Source organism: Oncorhynchus nerka, linkage group LG6 (genome assembly GCF_034236695.1).
Source record: "Oncorhynchus nerka isolate Pitt River linkage group LG6, Oner_Uvic_2.0, whole genome shotgun sequence".
Classification (NCBI taxonomy): Eukaryota; Metazoa; Chordata; class Actinopteri; order Salmoniformes; family Salmonidae; genus Oncorhynchus; species Oncorhynchus nerka.
In genome coordinates, this window is record NC_088401.1 from 58,229,418 (window position 1) to 58,246,211 (window position 16,794).

The window sequence follows — 16,794 nt, forward strand, 5'->3', positions numbered from 1 at the left end:
TCCACCTGCATCAAGCTGAAGTTGTGTTGCCTGTGGACGGAGCTGGATCCTCTATAGAAATATGGCCGGAGGGGCTTTGAGGCACTACTGTAGATCACCTCCAGGAACACCTCCAGGAATAACCATCTCTGCAGGATTTCATCTCTTCCAGGAGAACAGGTATTATCAGTCTGACTGTCACCTTCCAGTTCCAGGATAATGTTTGGCCGCACGTTACATTCGTCCCATTACAATCCCATGATACAACCGTTAAGATTTAGTGTGGTGAATGGAGAACGGCAATACCACATTGACATACTATTTTCTGCTTCCATTATCGAGCTTCACTTCTATACGGGATGATTCATGTACTAGCATATCAACTAACGCTACAGCCTGACAGGATGCTGTGCCATGTTTTGATGCACAGTCCCGGGGTTCACAGTGTGCCGTCTAGATCGGCAGCACAAAGCCAGGGACATCTATCACCGATGCTGTAATCTTGACCCCTGCACCTTGTCCTCTCTGCCAAAAACTTCACTGACAGCCTGTTATTAGCACAGTTATACCCTCATTGTGGTGTGCATGTTAATGAATGACCCTAATTGACATGCACAATGTAATACAAATGTAAGACTGCACAGTATGCTTTAGGCGTAGGCATCAGGATATTGTTTTGATTTGGCTGGACTTTATAGGGTCTGTTTACAGAGAATACCAGTGGTGTATCCTTAATACCAGCCAGAAATATATCCTATTCTTGTGTTATTAATGTGCTATTAAACAGTTATTACATTGCTATTACATTAAGTAAACAAAAACACCTTTATGGACAACTGTGTGCACTAATACTCTCTGTGTGCACTAATACTCTCTGTGTGCACTAATACTCTCTGTGTGCACTAATACTCTCTGTGTGCACTAATACTCTCTGTGTGCACTAATTACTCTCTGTGTGCACTAATACTCTCTGTTTGCACTAATACTCTCCGTGTGTACTAATTACTCTCTGTGTGCACTAATACTCTCTGTTTGCACTAATTACTCTCTGTGTGCACTAATACTCTCTGTGTGCACTAATACTCTCTGTGTGCACTAATACTCTCTGTGTGCACTAATTACTCTCTGTGTGCACTAATACTCTCTGTGTGCACTAATACTCTCTGTGTGCACTAATTACTCTCTGTGTGCACTAATACTCTCTGTTTGCACTAATTGTTCACCTGTTTAATTTTTTAAATTAATGAATACATTCTGAATGGTTCATCCATCACAATAAGAGTTAAATGGGCTGAACTGAGTGATTCGTGAAATTGCACCATGTTGCAGGAGCTTAGTACTCAAGGACGGCTCATTTTCTTCCCTTGTTGCCTCTATTGTGCTGTTGAGAGTTTCTACACTCTTCAATGCATTCTGTCTTTGCGAGCAAGGATGCAGTGAAGAACCTTGTCTGATCGCTGGGTCTCCTTCCAACTTGTTTAGTGGGTGCGGGTATCAATTTGCCATAATTTAAACAGTGACTTGGTGAGTGTTGGATTATTTTTTGATTTAATCATCAAACAATGTTTGTCATAATAGTGACAAGGAGTCGTTTTTGTATTTTTGAATAGGATTTAGATGCGATTCAATTGGTTTAAATCCACACATAGTTTTATCCGGTTTACTCATGTACTGTAATACAAGGTTCTCTTACATTCTAATGGTTCTCCATCGTTCTAATGGTTCTCTATCATTCTAATGGTTCTCTATCATTCTAAGGGTTCTCTATCATTCTAATGAATCACATAATTTGGGCTGATGTCAGAATGAAAACTACTGCACTGTAGTTTACTTTATCATCTAGGCATTTGAATTGGGGGTAGACCTTGTGGCGTATCCAGCCTTCATGATATTATCCAACTTTCATGATATTTTCATATGTGTAGAAAATTCCCGGAAATTCTTTGTATTACTCTCTCCCTACCCTTTCAGAATGGACCAGGCTCAGTCTATGAATTACATCATCCTTCTCTCAAACAACATCTCTTATCTGCTGATGCCTGTAGTGAAAATAATCTCGACTGCAAGCGTATTCCTGTTGATGTGGACAGCATTTTATCTGACATGTTATCTGGCAGGGGAAGTCATTAATTTCCCTTTCATCTGGGTAGCTTCCATCACATAACCTATCTGCTACATGTTACTATAAACACAACAGGACATTTCCATTTGTTTTTTTCTCCCTCCGTTACTGTATCAGTGCCTCTTAGCCATGTCCTCTGTGATTGATCAGCCACTGAGTTGGTATCGATATGAGAAGATATACACTATATATACAAAAGTTTGTGGACACCCCTTCAAATTAGGGGATTCCGCTATTTCAGTCACACCCGTTGCTGACAGGTGTATAAAATCGAGCACACAGCCATGCAATCTCAGTAGACAAACACTGGCAGTAGAATGGCCTTACTGATGAGCTCCGTGACGTGGCACCGTCATAGGATGCCACCTTTCAAACAAGTCAGTTCGTCAAATTTCTGTCCTGTTAGAGATGCCCTGGTCAATTGTAAGTGCTGTTATTGTGAAGTGGAAAAGTCGAGGAGCAACAGCAGCTCAGTCACGAAGTGGTAGGCCAACACTCACTACTGAGTTCCAAACTGCCTCTGGAAGCAACATCAGCACAAGAACTGTTCATCGGGAGCTTCATGAAATGGGTTTCCATGGCCGAGCAGCCGTACACAAGCCTAAGATCACCATGCACAATACCAAACGTTGGTTGGAGGGTGCAAAGCCCACCGCCATTGGACTCTGGAGCAGTGGAAATGTGTCCTCTGGATTGATGAATCACGCTTCACCATCTGGCAGTCTGATGGACTAATCTGGGTTTGGCAGATACCAGGAGAACGCTACCTGCACCAATGCATAATGCCAACTGTAAAGTTTGATGTATGAGGAATAATGGTCTGGGGCTGTTTTTCATGGTTTGGGCTAGACCCCTTAGTTCCAGTGAAGGGAAATCTTAACGCTGCAGCATACAATGACATTCTAGACGGTTCTTTGCACTAATTGTTTATCTGTTCATTTTTTTGAATTAATGAATCAATTCTGAATGGTTCTTGCTTCAAAATAAGAATTAAATTGGCTGAACTTTTGCACCATGTTGCATGAGCTTAGTACTCAAGGAAGGCTGATTTTCTTCCCTTGTTGCCTCTGTTGTGCTGTTGAGAGTTTCAATACTCTTCAATGCATTCTGTCTTTGAAAGCAAGGATGCAGTGAAGAACCTTGTCTGATCGCTGGGTCTCCTTCCAACTTGTTTAGTGGGTGCGGGTATCAATTTGCCATAATTAAAACAGTGACTTGTTGAGTGTTGGATTAATTTGTAATGTAATCATCAAACAATGTTTGTCTTAATAATGATGTGCTTCCAACTTTGTGGCAACAGTTTGGCAACAGGGGAAGGCCCTTTCCTGTTTCAGCATGACAATACCCCCGTTAACAAAACGAGGTGCATACATAAATGGTTTGTCGAGATTGGTGTGGAAGAACTTGACTGGCCTGCACAAAGCCCTGACCTCAACCCCATCGAACACCTAGTTGGAACGCAGACTGCGAGCCAAGGCTAATTGCCCAACATCAGTGTCCGACCTCACTAATGCTCTTGTGGCTGAATGGAAGCAAGTCCCCGCAGAAATGTTCCAACATCTAGTGGAAAGCCTTCCCAGAAGAGTGGAGGCTGTTATGGCAGCAAAGTGGGGACCAACTCCATATTAATGCCCGTGATTTTGGAAGGAGATGTTTGACAAACAGGTGTCCACATACTTTTGGTCATGTAATGTATTGTTTGCAGTTAGCTAGCTGGCTGTTAAGACAGCTGCACGTTCACTACTTGGCAGGACTGCAGAGAAGATATTACGGCCTTGGAATTTGTGAACATTGTTCAAAAATATACCAGTTGTTTTTTTTTAGGCGATGACGGACACTTAAAAGAGCTTGCCAGCCAACTTGATTGATATATGATGTGTCACGCCCTGATCTGTTTCACCTGTCCTTGTGATTGTCTCCACCCCCTCCAGGTGTCACTGATTTCCCTACTGTATTTATCCCTGTGTTTCCTGTCTCTCTGTGCTAGTTCGTCTTGTATGTTTCCAAGTCAACCAGCGGTTTTCCCATTCTCCTGCTTTTTGCATTTCTTCTTGTTCTAGTTCTCCCGGTTTTTGACCCTTGCCTGTTTCTGGACTCCGTACCCGCCTGCCTGACCATTCTGCCTGCCTACCACTCTGTACCTGCTGGACTCTGATCTGGTTTTGACCTTTTGCCTGTCCACGACCATTCTCTTGCCTACCCCTTTGGATTAATAAACATTATAATATTCCAACCGTCTACCTCCTGTGTCTGCATCTGGGTCTCACCTTGTGTCATGATATGATGTCATTGCTGCATGTGTAAATACCTTTTATACATACATATTACATACATACAGCATGACAGTTACATTTATATTATACACATTTACAATATACAGTATGACATCAAGTTTTAAAAATACATAAATTGCACATGTACTGATGTAACGTGCTAGCACTGGGTCAACGAATAGTATAATTTGGTACATTTTGCATGATTGCAACAAGTAACAAACTGCGATCATTCCTGGTGAAGACAACAACACAATGGAAGCATTTGCCCATTATTTTACCGTGTTAACAAGACTGACAATTAAACAGCGATGATGGTAAGTGACCTTTCACATCCCATGTGGAGACCAAGTAAACATAATGATCTCTGGGATGCCCTGTGGTGGACCAATTAACGAAACAGGGAGGCGGAGCTCTCTCAAAATGAAGGTAAACATGTCAGAAAGGGGTTGGGGGCTCTGTGGGATGTTGAATGTTGGCTTCTGATTGCTTTCTCTTTCCGCACTCAAATCAAAATGTCAGCCAGCATGAAAACAGGGGTCCTGCTATGTTATGTGATAATTACAGTAGTTTCCAGTCTGATGTGGCTACAAAGGAAAACAAAGCCAAAACCTGTTTTAAAAAAGTTTGACCGAGAGCTTTAAAAGAACAGGTCATATGATTGTGCTTTAAGGCTTTGGAACTTACTGAATGTTGGCAAGCTTTTATTTTTAATGGTCCATTAAAAGGAGACTATCTTCTTGAACCTGTGTACCCTAGTCTTATCATTTCTAGTCAAGCCGAACATTGTCATCGCTTGTTCCCGCTTGCAGAAAATGGTTCATTCAAAGAAAAAGGTCGGCCGGCTGTCTCACAGCTGCATGTCAGTTCCAAATGTATTTGATTTTTTTTTTATATTCCAAGAAGAATATGTCCCACCATGCTCTGTGTACATTTGCCCTCGCGGCAGCCAAACTCACAACCCAGTCAAACACGGTTTTTAACAGTCACAGGGTAGTGATCTCAAAACACATGTAGTTCTCTATGCTATCCATAACGACACTTTATGGAGGAGCCTGTGTAAAGACCAATGCACTCTGCATGGGCAGAGTCAATGGATAGGACCCACAACCAAAATGGTAGTTAACTCAACAGGAGGCAAAAGTAGGTCAGAGGCATAATTTTCTAGCACAGCATGGATGGAGACATGAAGAACAGCCATGAATTCTAAAGCAGACAAAGTTTTCCTCCACCCCATGAATCCTTGAATATGTTTTACCTTTCTACCAGACTGATGAAGATGGATCTGTTGTATTAAAGGTGCACTATGCAGAAATCACTCCCCTCATTTCCTTGTTGCTAAAATTGGAATAGTTCGCCAAATTTCAGTTCATGTGGCAAAACGAGCAAGTATAGTGTAGAGAATCATTGTACCATCTAAACCGCTGTTAGATATATTTTCCTTAACCAAAAATATTGTATTTTCAGCTGTTTCAAGCCAGTGTACAAAGCCGAAAGTAAAAGACTCAAAAATTAAACTTAAGAACGGGAAGCATAGAAATAGCGCACATAGAAAAGATCTACCGCGTCATAGACTTGCTTTCAATGAAAATGACAGATCCATAACTCACTCACATTTCTATGTGAATTAAGTCAGCTCGCCCAAAAAGTTCCATATTGCAGCTTTAACTAGGTTAGGAAAAATACTTTCCTTCCTGGTTTAATCTTTGTGGTATACTTAGTAAAAGACGCACACATGCATTATTGTGGTTACACTGTAACATTACTGGAGGCTGATGCTCAAGTTGTACAAGTCCCACCTGAGTAAAGCGTTAGATTTGGGGGGTTTACCACCGGAGACCAGTACGAAAATTAATGCACTCACTACTGTAAGTCGCTCTGGATAAGAGCATCTGCTAAATGAGTAACATGTCAAATGTACATGGTCTCATGGGAACCATGGTGCTTTCTAAGCACTGCTGGTTTGTCTACTCTTTCTTTTTTGTAATGAGCTTCCATTACTCGTCCTTGCAGTTGCAGAGGGAAACTTGTTTTTCGACGGACCAATTCCCTTTCAGTGGTGGTGAGTCAAATGGCTCTGATGATTATCACAGATCACAAGGCCTCATTTATCAAACATGTGGTCGGAAAGTTTGGGTGTTATCTGAATGAAAGCACTGAGGTAATTCAGAGCACACAATTGCACCCATCTAATTTCCCCAGCCTAAAATAAGCATTATTAACCGATTCTGATTGGCTGAAATCTGTGGTATATGAGACAATATACCATGGGTATGATGCAAAACTACTTGTTTATTGTTCTAATTATGTTGTTAACCAGTTTACAATAGCAATAAGGCACCTCGGGGGTTAGTGGTATATGGCCAATGTACCATAGCTTTATCCAGGCTGTACTCTGCTTTGCGTCGTGCCTAAGAACAGCCCATAGCCGTGGTATATTTGCCATATATCACACCCCATTCGGGCCTTGATGAAAGATTGGACAATTTTGGAGAAATAATTATGTGTGCTTTTGGCAGTTACTGAACATCACATGCACTTGGCCACACTCATGTGGCAACATAATGATTTCTCATTGGCCAACAGTGTCCACTAAGGTTTGAGGCAAAAAAACATGAAAACATTCTTAAACATGCCACCAGTAGAACCAAATTCATCCTAACGAGAAGCACCTCTCACTGTCAACTGCGTTTATTTTCAGCAAACTTAACATGTGTAAATATTTGAATGAACATTACAAGATTCAACAACTGAGACATAAACTGAACAAGTTCCACAGACATGTGACTAACAGAAATTGAATAAAGTGTCCCTGACCAAAGGAGGGGTCAAAATCAAAGTAACAGTCAGTATCCGGTGTGGCCACCAGCTGCATTAAGTACTGCAGTGCATCTCCTCCTCATGGACTGCACCAGATTTGCCAGTTCTTGCTGTGAGATGTTACCCCACTCTTCCACCAAGGCACCTGCAAGTTCCCGAACATTTCTGGGGGGGAAAATGGCCATAGCCCTCACACTCTGATCCAACAGGTCCCAGACGTGTACAATGGAATTGAGATCCGGGCTCTTCACTGGCCATGGCAGAACACTGACATTCGAGCAGTATGGCTGGTGGCATTGTCATGCTGGAGGGTGATGTCAGGATGAGCCTGCAGGAAGAGTATCACATGAGGGAGGAGGATGTCTTCCCTGTAATGCACAGCATTGAGATTGCCTGCAATGATAACAAGCTTTGTCCGATGATGCTGTGACACACCGCCCCAGACCATGACAGACCCTCCATCTCCAAATCGATCCCGCTCCAGTGTACAGGCCTCGGTGTAACCCTCATTCCTTCGATGATAAATGCAAATCACCCCTGGTGAGACAAAACTGTGACTCGTCAGTGAAGAGCACTTTTTGCCAGTCCTGTCTGGTCCAGCGACGGTGGGTTTGTGCCCATAGGTGATGTTGTTGCCGGTGATGTTTGGTGAGGACCTGCCTTACAACAGTCCTACAAGCCCTCAGTCCAGCCTCTCTCAGCCTATTGCGGACAGTCTGAGCACTGATGGAGGGATTGTGCGTTCCTGGTGTAACTCGGGCAGTTGTTCTTGCCATCCTGTACCTGTCCCACAGGTGTGATGTACAGATGTACCGATCCTGTGCAGGTGTTGTTGCACGTGGTCTGCCACTGCAAGGACGATCAGCTGTCCGTCCTGTCTCCCTGTAGCGCTGTCTTAGGCGTCTCACAGTACGGACATTGCAATTTATTGCCCTGGCCACATCTGCATTCCTCATGCCTCCTTGCAGCATGCCTAAGGCACATTCACGCAGATGAGCAGGGACCCTGGGCATCTTTCTTTTGGTGTTTTTCAGAGTCAGTAGAAAGGCCTCTTTAGTGTCCTAAGTTTTCATAACTGTGACCTTAACTGCCTACTGTCTTTAAGTTGTTAGTCTCTTAACAACCGTTCCAAAGGTGGATGTTCATTAATTGTTTATGGTTCATTGAACAAGCATGGGAAACAGTGTTGAAACCCTTTACAATGAAGATCTGTGAAGTTATTTGGATTATTAGGAATTATCTTTGAAATGTTTATTAACATGTGTCACACCCATTATCATTCACCTTGTCTCTAATTATGTTCTGCCTGGCGACACTACTGGGAAATGCTTCCCCTCTTTTTTTCAACACACTCTTCTTTCACAGCCTTTTAATTATTCTGAAAATGTGGTCCGATATGAGACGGAGCGTGTCCATATCATTAGATGTGATAGATATAGATATAAACCTCAACAAGATGGATGAGGTGGAATATATAGGAACTAGATGATGGTTGTGGTAATAACATACCTGCCGATCTCCCTCTGTTTAACGTTTTACCTGTGGGTTCTTGAGAAGAATCATAAGATTTAGCACCATAGTTGGTTGAGAAAGTGTACCTTTTCACCCTTGGTAGCATTATCACCCCAAGTTAGAACTACTGTCAACAGATGATTGATTACATTGCAACAAAATATGCAAACCGACTTCTGGACAGATTATTAGATGTCTGAAAACATAGCCACACTACCGGTCAAAGGTTTTAGAACACCTACTCATTCAAGAGTTATTCTTTCTTTTACTATTTTCTACATTGTAGAATAATAGTTAAGGCATCAAAACTATGAAATAACACATGGAATCATGTAGTAACCAAAAAAATGTTAAACAAATCAAAATATATTTTATATTTGAGATTCTTCAAATAGCCAACCTTTGCCTGGATGACAGCTTTGCACACTCTTGGAATTTCCTCAACCAGCTTCATGCGGTAGTCACCTGGAATGCATTTCAATTAACAGGTATGCCATGTTAAAAGTTAGTTTGTGGAATTTCTTTCCTTCTTAATGAATTTGAGCCATTCAGTTGTGTTGTAGGGGGGTATACAGAAGATGGCCCTATTTGGTAAAAGACGAAGTCCATATTATGGAAAGAACAGCTCAAAAAGAAAAAAGAAACGACAGTCCATCATTACTTTAAGACATGAAGGTCAGTCAATATGGAACATTTCAAGAACTTTAAAAGTTTATTCAAATGCAGTCGAAAAACCATCAAGCGCTATGGTGAAACTGGCTCTCATGTGGACCGCCACAGGAAAGGAAGACCCAGAGTTACCTCTGCTGCAGAAGATACGTTCATTAGAGTTACCAGCCTCAGAAATTGCAGCCCAAATAAATGCTTCACAGAGTTCAAGTAACAGACACATCTCAACATTAACTGTTCAGAGGAGACTGTATGAATCAGGCCTTCTTGGTCAAATTGCTGTGAAGAAACCACTACTAAAGGACACCAATAAGAAGAAGAGACTTGTTTGGGATAAGAAACACAAGCAATGGACGTTAGACCGGTGGAAATTTGTCCTTTGGTCTGGAGTCCAAATTTGAGATTTTTGGTTCCAACCGCCGTGTCTTTGTGAGACGCGGTGTGGGTGAACGGATGATCTCTTCATGTGTTTTTTCCACTGTAAAGCATGGAGGAGAAGGTGTTGTGGTGTGGGGGTGCTTTGGTGGTGACATTGTCTGTGATTAATTGAGAATTCAAGGCACACTTAACCAGCAAGGCTACCACAGCATTCAGCGATACGCCATCCCATCTGGTTTTGGCTTAGTGGGACTATCGTTTGTTTTTCAACAGGACAATGACCCAACACACCTCCAGGCTGTGTAAGGGATATTTTACCAAGAAGAAGAGTGATGGAGTGCAGCATCAGATGACCTGGCCTCCACAATCACCGACCTCAAACAAATTGAGATGGTTTGGGATGAGTCGGACCGCAGAGTTAAGGAAAAGTGCTCAGCATCTATGGGAATTCCTTCAAGACTGTTGGAAAAGCATTCCAGGTGAAGCTGGTTGAGAGAATGCCAAGCGTGTTAGCAAAGCTGTAACCAAGGCAAATGGTGGCTATTTTAAGAATCTCAAATATAAAACTACTTTTTGGTTACTGCATGATTCCATATGTGTTATTTCATAGTTTTGATGTCTTCGCTATTATTCTACAATGTAGAAAATAGTAAAAATGAAGAAAAACCCTTAAATGAGTAGGTGTTCTAAAATCTTTGAACGGTCGTGTACATAACATCCCGCTGAATTTGAATAGCACGCTATCCAAATTAAAGGTGAGTGTCGTCAAGAAGCCAGTGCGCTGCAGGCCAGAGCTGCAGTGACTCACTGTTCGCCTGACCTCTGCTGACTTACTCCTCATGGGGCAACCCTTTGTGTCACGGAGAGGATGACTTGGCTAAAGCAGACCTGCAGAAAATAGAAAGCAGCAGTACCCAATGGATATTTAATTTAAATGGCCATGGATGTCAGATGCCACAAACCCAAGAGGAATGGGTTATTTTTGTGTCTCAAAGAGAGCTCTGAAACTGTCCCTCAGTGTATCATATCACATCCTCACCAGAGAAACAGAAACACCCCTCAACAGTAGCGGGCATGCCATCTGGTCCTCTGGACAGTTTCTGCTCTATTTTGAAGGCAACTGTACTGTATCCTGTATATTCTGGTTCCATCCTCTCCCCCCAAACAACTTGGACGTGAAACCAATTTTTCTCAGCAGTATTTTGATGAAGTTTGAGTCTATTTAGCAAGTATTTATTGGTTTTCCGGTGTAAACTCACAGCTTATATGAGAACTGGAACTCTGGGAGCCAAGTCCCGCCGACGCATTGCTCCAAATAGCGTGTTGGATTACCATCGCTCGACCTACCATCTGTAACCCAACACCCACCAACAGCAGTAGCACACTCACTGGGTGGGGGTGGGGGTTAATTAATGAAGCCCCTCACATGGAAATAATGAGCATATGCATTAATCATCTCTTCTTTATTTAATAGTAGCAACACTTCCCCAAAGCCTGGGAGTTTATGCAACTCGACAACTCTTTTTTCCCTCTCTTCATCATACTCGTCTCAAGAGAAGTACACTTTTGCGTTTGTATTGCTTGTCCTAATCAAGCAATACATATGCATACACACGCACACACGCAGTTCTGGTTCACCAATTGCAATATGAAGAAGTACAGTATATTAACATTGCCTAGAGAAAACGCAAACATAATATTGATATTATGTTATACATTATATGTACATTATATGTTACCGTGATCTATACAAGTTGGAACCATACACTACTTAATCTTACACTGTATAACCGTGGCAAACATACTGTATATCAATTACAATGTGTGGCACACAGTGGAGGCTGCTGTGGGGAGGACGGCTCATAGTAATGCCTGGGATGGAGTCATTGGAATGGTATCAACCACATTTGATAGCATTCCATTGACTCCATTCCAGCCATTATTATGAGCCGTCCTCCCCTTAGCAGCGTCCACTGGTGGCACAGTCATGCAGTACTTGTCAATTGGGCTATATACTTTAAGTCTAAAACAACTTTCACAATAGTGACAGAATTGCAAAGAGAGAAACAACGAAAAACAAATGACGTCACCCACCTTCCCAGGAGGGACCTTGCAACTAGTACAAGATGATCTTGATCATATAGATTTATTCCTTGACAGAATGCCTCCAAAGCAACTACATGATGGGACACAGGGTTTAGACGATGAAACAGAAGATAGAAAGAGTCAAAAACTGTATGAAGTGGTACTACAGAGGTCTCTGACATCTGCTAGACCAGAAGCCTGGAAGGCCTCCTGCCCTGTGTAAAGTAGAGAGGGATAAAATAACAAAAACAGGATCTTACATGTATATGTTATGTAATATTTTCTTATGTCCAGACCTGGTTAAAATACTATTTGAAATCATTACAAATACTTAATCTGTGCTTGAATGAGCCTGCATGGTATAATGGACAAATACAATTGTCCCAAAACTGCAAACACTGCCCATCCAGCACTTCAGACAGGCTAGATAAAACACTCAAAGTATTTGGAAGATTTCAGATAGTATGTTTGAGCCCAGGTCTGCTAATGACAGTCAGCACAGAGGAAATGAAAGCTTCAATGAAAGACACACCACAGCATATAAGGCCTTACTGTCTACATAGTTATGGAACGTTACTAGACAGGATAGCAGAAAAGTTAACAATGCTAATTATGCTAATTAAATCTGACAAACAATTGCTGTACTTTTCCCTCTCAGGCTGTGTCTGAAATGGCACTGTAATATACATGTAAAAAAAAAATACCCTGGTCAACATCATGGTAATCAATATTATCAACTCTCCCATTGCTGTTCATGATCTTCTCACACTCCGTAGGACGGCTCCTCGGTTTCAGATGATGGTGGTTCCAGGGTCCTGTCACCTGAGAAAGACGGCTCCTCGGTTCCAGATGATGGTGGTTCCAGGGTCCTGTCACCTGAGAAAGACGGCTCCTCGGTTCCAGATGATGGGGGTTCCAGGGTCCTGTCACCTGAGAAAGACGGCTCCTCGGTTCCAGATGATGGTGGTTCCAGGGCCCTGTCACCTGAGAAGGACGGCTCCTCGGTTCCAGATGATGGTGGTTCCAGGGTCCTGTCACCTGAGAAGGACGGCTCCTCGGTTCCAGATGATGGGGGTTCCAGGGTCCTGTCACCTGAGAAAGACGGCTCCTCGGTTCCAGATGATGGTGGTTCCAGGGCCCTGTCACCTGAGAAGGACGGCTCCTCGGTTCCAGATGATGGTGGTTCCGGCTCACCTCGGTTCCAGATGATGGTGGTTCCAGGGTCCTGTCACCTGAGAAGGACGGCTCCTCGGTTCCAGATGATGGAGGTTCCAGGGTCATGTCACCTGAGAAGGACGGCTCCTCGGTTCCAGAAGATGGTGGTTCCAGGGTCCTGTCACCTGAGAAGGACGGCTCCTCGGTTCCAGATGATGGTGGTTCCAGGGTCCTGTCACCTGAGAAAGACGGCTCCTCGGTTCCAGATGATGGGGGTTCCAGGGTCCTGTCACCTGAGTAGGATGGCTCCTCAGTTCCAGATGATGGGGGTTCAAGGGTCCTGTCACCTGAGTAGGATGGCTCCTCGGTTCCAGATGATGGGGGTTCCAGGGTCCTGTTACCTGAAAAGGACGGCTCCTCGGTTCCAGATGATGATGGTTCCAGGGTCCTGTCACCTGAGAAGGACGGCTCCTCGGTTCCAGATGATGGGGGTTCCAGGGTCCTGTTACCTGAAAAGGACGGCTCCTCGGTTCCAGATGATGGTGGTTCCAGGGTCCTGTCACCTGAGAAGGACGGCTCCTCGGTTCCAGATGATGGGGGTTCCAGGGTCCTGTCACCTGAGAAGGACGGCTCCTCGGTTCCAGATGATGGGGGTTCCAGGGTCCTGTTACCTGAAAAGGACAGGTCTAGACACACATTTTGGTAATAAGCGTGAGCTAAAGAGTGACTGTTGCAATGTATCATTCTGAGTGTTCTTATTCAACATGGCAATGTTTTTTGGTGAACCACCAAACAATCGACTCAACATTTACCATACATGCGTTAAAGAGGTCAATGGAACGCAGACCGTTGGAGATAAAAGAAACGCTGTCATTGGCACCCATTCAAAAAGAGAATCTATTAAAAAAGTGGATATTCATCAAATCCCTCGTTTCTATGTTCGAACAGGCCCACAAGGTGGTTACTAAAATCCTATTTGGACATATTTGGCTGTTTTAGCTGCATAATATTTAGAAGGTGTCCTTTTCCTGTTCATATAAGCTGGTAACATAACTATCATATAGAAATTGGTGGTTGTAGGTGAAGACCTTTTTAATTGTAATAAAGTTGATTGGTGACGATGACATGAAAATGCATTGGGAGTGACATCTATACAAGCATTATACTCCGATTTTTAACCAAACATAGTGTGAAATACCATGTACAGTGGCTTCGGAAAGTACTCAGACCCCTTGACCTTTTCCACATTTTGTTACGTTACAGCCTTATTCTAAAATGGATTAAATAAATACAAATCCTCAGCAATCTACACACAATAAACCATAATGACAAAGTGAAAAAGGGGTTTTATAAACTTCAGCAAATGTATAAAATATACAAACCGAATTACCTTATTTACATAAGTATTCAGTCCCTTTGCTATGAGACTCGAAATTGAGCTCAGGTGCATCCTGTTTCCATCTATCATCCATGAGATGGTTCTACAACTTGATTGGAGTCCACCTATGGTAAATTCAATTGATTGGACATGATTTGGAAAGGCACAAAACTGTCTATATAAGGTCCCACAGTTGACAGTGCATGTCAGAGAAAAAACCAAGCCATGAGGTCAAAGGAATTGTTCGTAGAGCTCCGAGACAGGATTGTGTCGAGGCACAGATCTGGAGAAGGGAACCAAAACATTTCTGCAGCATTGAAGGTCCCCAAGAACACAGTGGCCATCATTCTTAAAATGGAATATGTTTGGAACCACCAAGACTCTTCCTAGAGCTGACCGCCCGGCCAAACTGAGCAATTGGGGGAGAAGGGCCTTGTTGGTCAGGGAGGTGACCAAGAACCTGATAGCTCTGTTAGAGTGACTACAGAGTTCCTCTGTGGAGATGGGAGAACCTTCCAGAAGAACAACCATCTCTGCAGCACTCCACCAATCAGGCATTTATGGTAGAGTGGCCAGACGGAAGCCACTGCTCAGTTAAAGGTATGACAGCCCACTTGGACTTTGCCACATGGCACCTAAAGACTCTCTGATCTGATGAAAACAAGATTGAGCTCTTTGGCCTGAATGCCAAGAGTCACGTCAGGAGGAAACATGGCACCATCCCTACGGTGAAGCATGGTGATGGCATCATCATGCTGTCAGGAAGTTTTTCAGCAGCATCTTTCAAGAGACAAATGAATGGACCAAAGTACAGAGAGATCCTTGATGAAAACCTGCTTCAGAGTCCTCAGGATCTCAGACTGGGGCAAAGGTTGACCTTCCAACAGGACAACAACTCTAAGAAGACAGCCAAGACAACGCAAGAGTGGCTCTGGGACAAGTATCTAAATGTCCTTGAGTGGCCCATCCAGAGCCTGGACTTGAACCCTATCGAACATCTCTGGAGAGACCTGAAAATAGCTGTGCAGCAATGCTCCCCATCCAACCTGACAGAGCTTGAGAGGATCTGCAGAGAAGAATGGGAGAAACTCCCCAAATACAGGTGTGCCAAGCTTGTAGTGTCATACCCAAGAAGATTCGAGGCTGTAAGTGCTGCCAAAGATGCTTCAACAAAGTACAGAGTAAAGGGTCTGAATGCTTAAGTAAATGTGATATTTCAGTTTTTTTTATATATATATATACATTTGGGTAAAAAAACATATAAAAAACAGTTTTTGCTTTGTCATTATGGGGTATTGTGTGTAGTTTGATGAGTGAAAAAAACAACATTTTATACATTTTAGAATAAGGCAGTAACTTATCAAAATGTGAAAAAGGTAATGGGCTCTGAACACTTTCTGAATGCACTGTAAATGTAGGCAAACATTTTTAAATGTAGGTTAATTTTGAAGGGTGGCAATGAGGAGATTCTAGATCTATCCCTCACAGGGGGATGCGTGGGAGGTGTTTCCATGGCATTTTCACTGTTTTGGTTGAATTCCATTGACCTGTTTACAGCATGTATCCTGCACTGGGTTAAGGATGAGAATGGAATCTTTCAAATTGAAACCCTTAGAATGAAACTTTCAGAATAGAAAAAGTCTTTACAAAAGGAATATTTAGAACGGTAAAATGGTCAATAGACACTACAAAACACATCTCTATATATCTCTACACTCCAAATCTAAACAGGGATAGAAATGGTGAGGGGTGCAGAACAACTAACAGTAGGGGTGAATTAGTAGTGTGAAGGTGTCTCTCTCACATGCAAAGGCAATGCCGAGTAGGATAAGGACAGTCAACATCGTCGCCATGGGGACAGTCTCTTGAAAAGATTAGATTGTAAAAGATTTTAAAAACACAACTTATCATACAGTGTACAAAGTAAATATCCAAGACTGACACTTGGGATGGTGTAGATGACTTGACTAAATCACAGGTAGATTCTGTAGGTAGTGTTCAGTTGTGTTGTCTGAACAGCCTTCCAGGACCAAACCAAACCACAAAGAAACAACATTAGTCTCTTACCTTCAAGAACAAGATGCTGGAACCTGACTGTGATCAGGAGTCAAGTTAATGTCTTCTCCCCAACAACTCACATTTTTTTATACTATAATTAACACAAGTCATTATGCTTGTGCAACCAAAGGGCATGTATCTTGAGTGACTTCTTGTAATTCTGGTGAAATGTTGATGAAACTGGTGATCGCTTTCACTAGTTCCAATGCGAGGGGTTGCAGAGTGTCATATGGCGAAATATGGTGTTATCGCAAGGAAATGATTTGAACAATTTTAAAAACATTTCTCATGCTGTCCCTTCCCTGGTATGGTTTCAACATGACGATGAGGATGATCATGGTGATTATGATGGTGGTGGTGATGAT

General features: G+C 42.7%; 1 protein-coding gene across 2 annotated transcripts; it reads right to left on the reverse strand.

The window, feature by feature from the left end:
• Window positions 1-11,199: 11,199 nt before the first annotated feature.
• Window positions 11,200-16,520, reverse strand: LOC115131172 (zonadhesin-like). 2 transcript variants are annotated; one of them, XM_065019741.1, is made up of 5 exons: window positions 16,439-16,519; window positions 16,176-16,235; window positions 13,449-13,679; window positions 13,033-13,286; window positions 11,200-13,000 (listed from the first exon to the last, which is right to left on the reverse strand). In XM_065019741.1, exons 2-5 carry the CDS (start codon window positions 16,222-16,224, stop codon window positions 12,602-12,604), a joined length of 933 nt encoding a protein of 310 aa, XP_064875813.1. In that variant the 5' UTR covers window positions 16,225-16,235; window positions 16,439-16,519; the 3' UTR covers window positions 11,200-12,601. The 2 variants fall into 2 exon arrangements, with proteins under 2 accessions (XP_064875813.1, XP_064875812.1); XM_065019740.1 differs by having other exon boundaries at window positions 13,033-13,679; window positions 16,439-16,520.
• Window positions 16,521-16,794: the final 274 nt, after the last annotated feature.

Coding starts and splice junctions, on each gene's coding strand:
- LOC115131172 (XM_065019740.1), bottom strand. CDS start 16,224: ATGGCGACGATGTTGACTGTCCTTATCCTACTCGGCATTGCCTTTGCA. Junction 13,680..16,175: donor ACTCGGCATTGCCTTTGCAT/GTGAGAGAGACA, acceptor ATGTGTGTCTAG/ACCTGTCCTTTTCAGGTAAC. Junction 13,001..13,032: donor CACCATCATCTGGAACCGAG/GTGAGCCGGAAC, acceptor TCTGGAACCGAG/GAGCCGTCCTTCTCAGGTGA.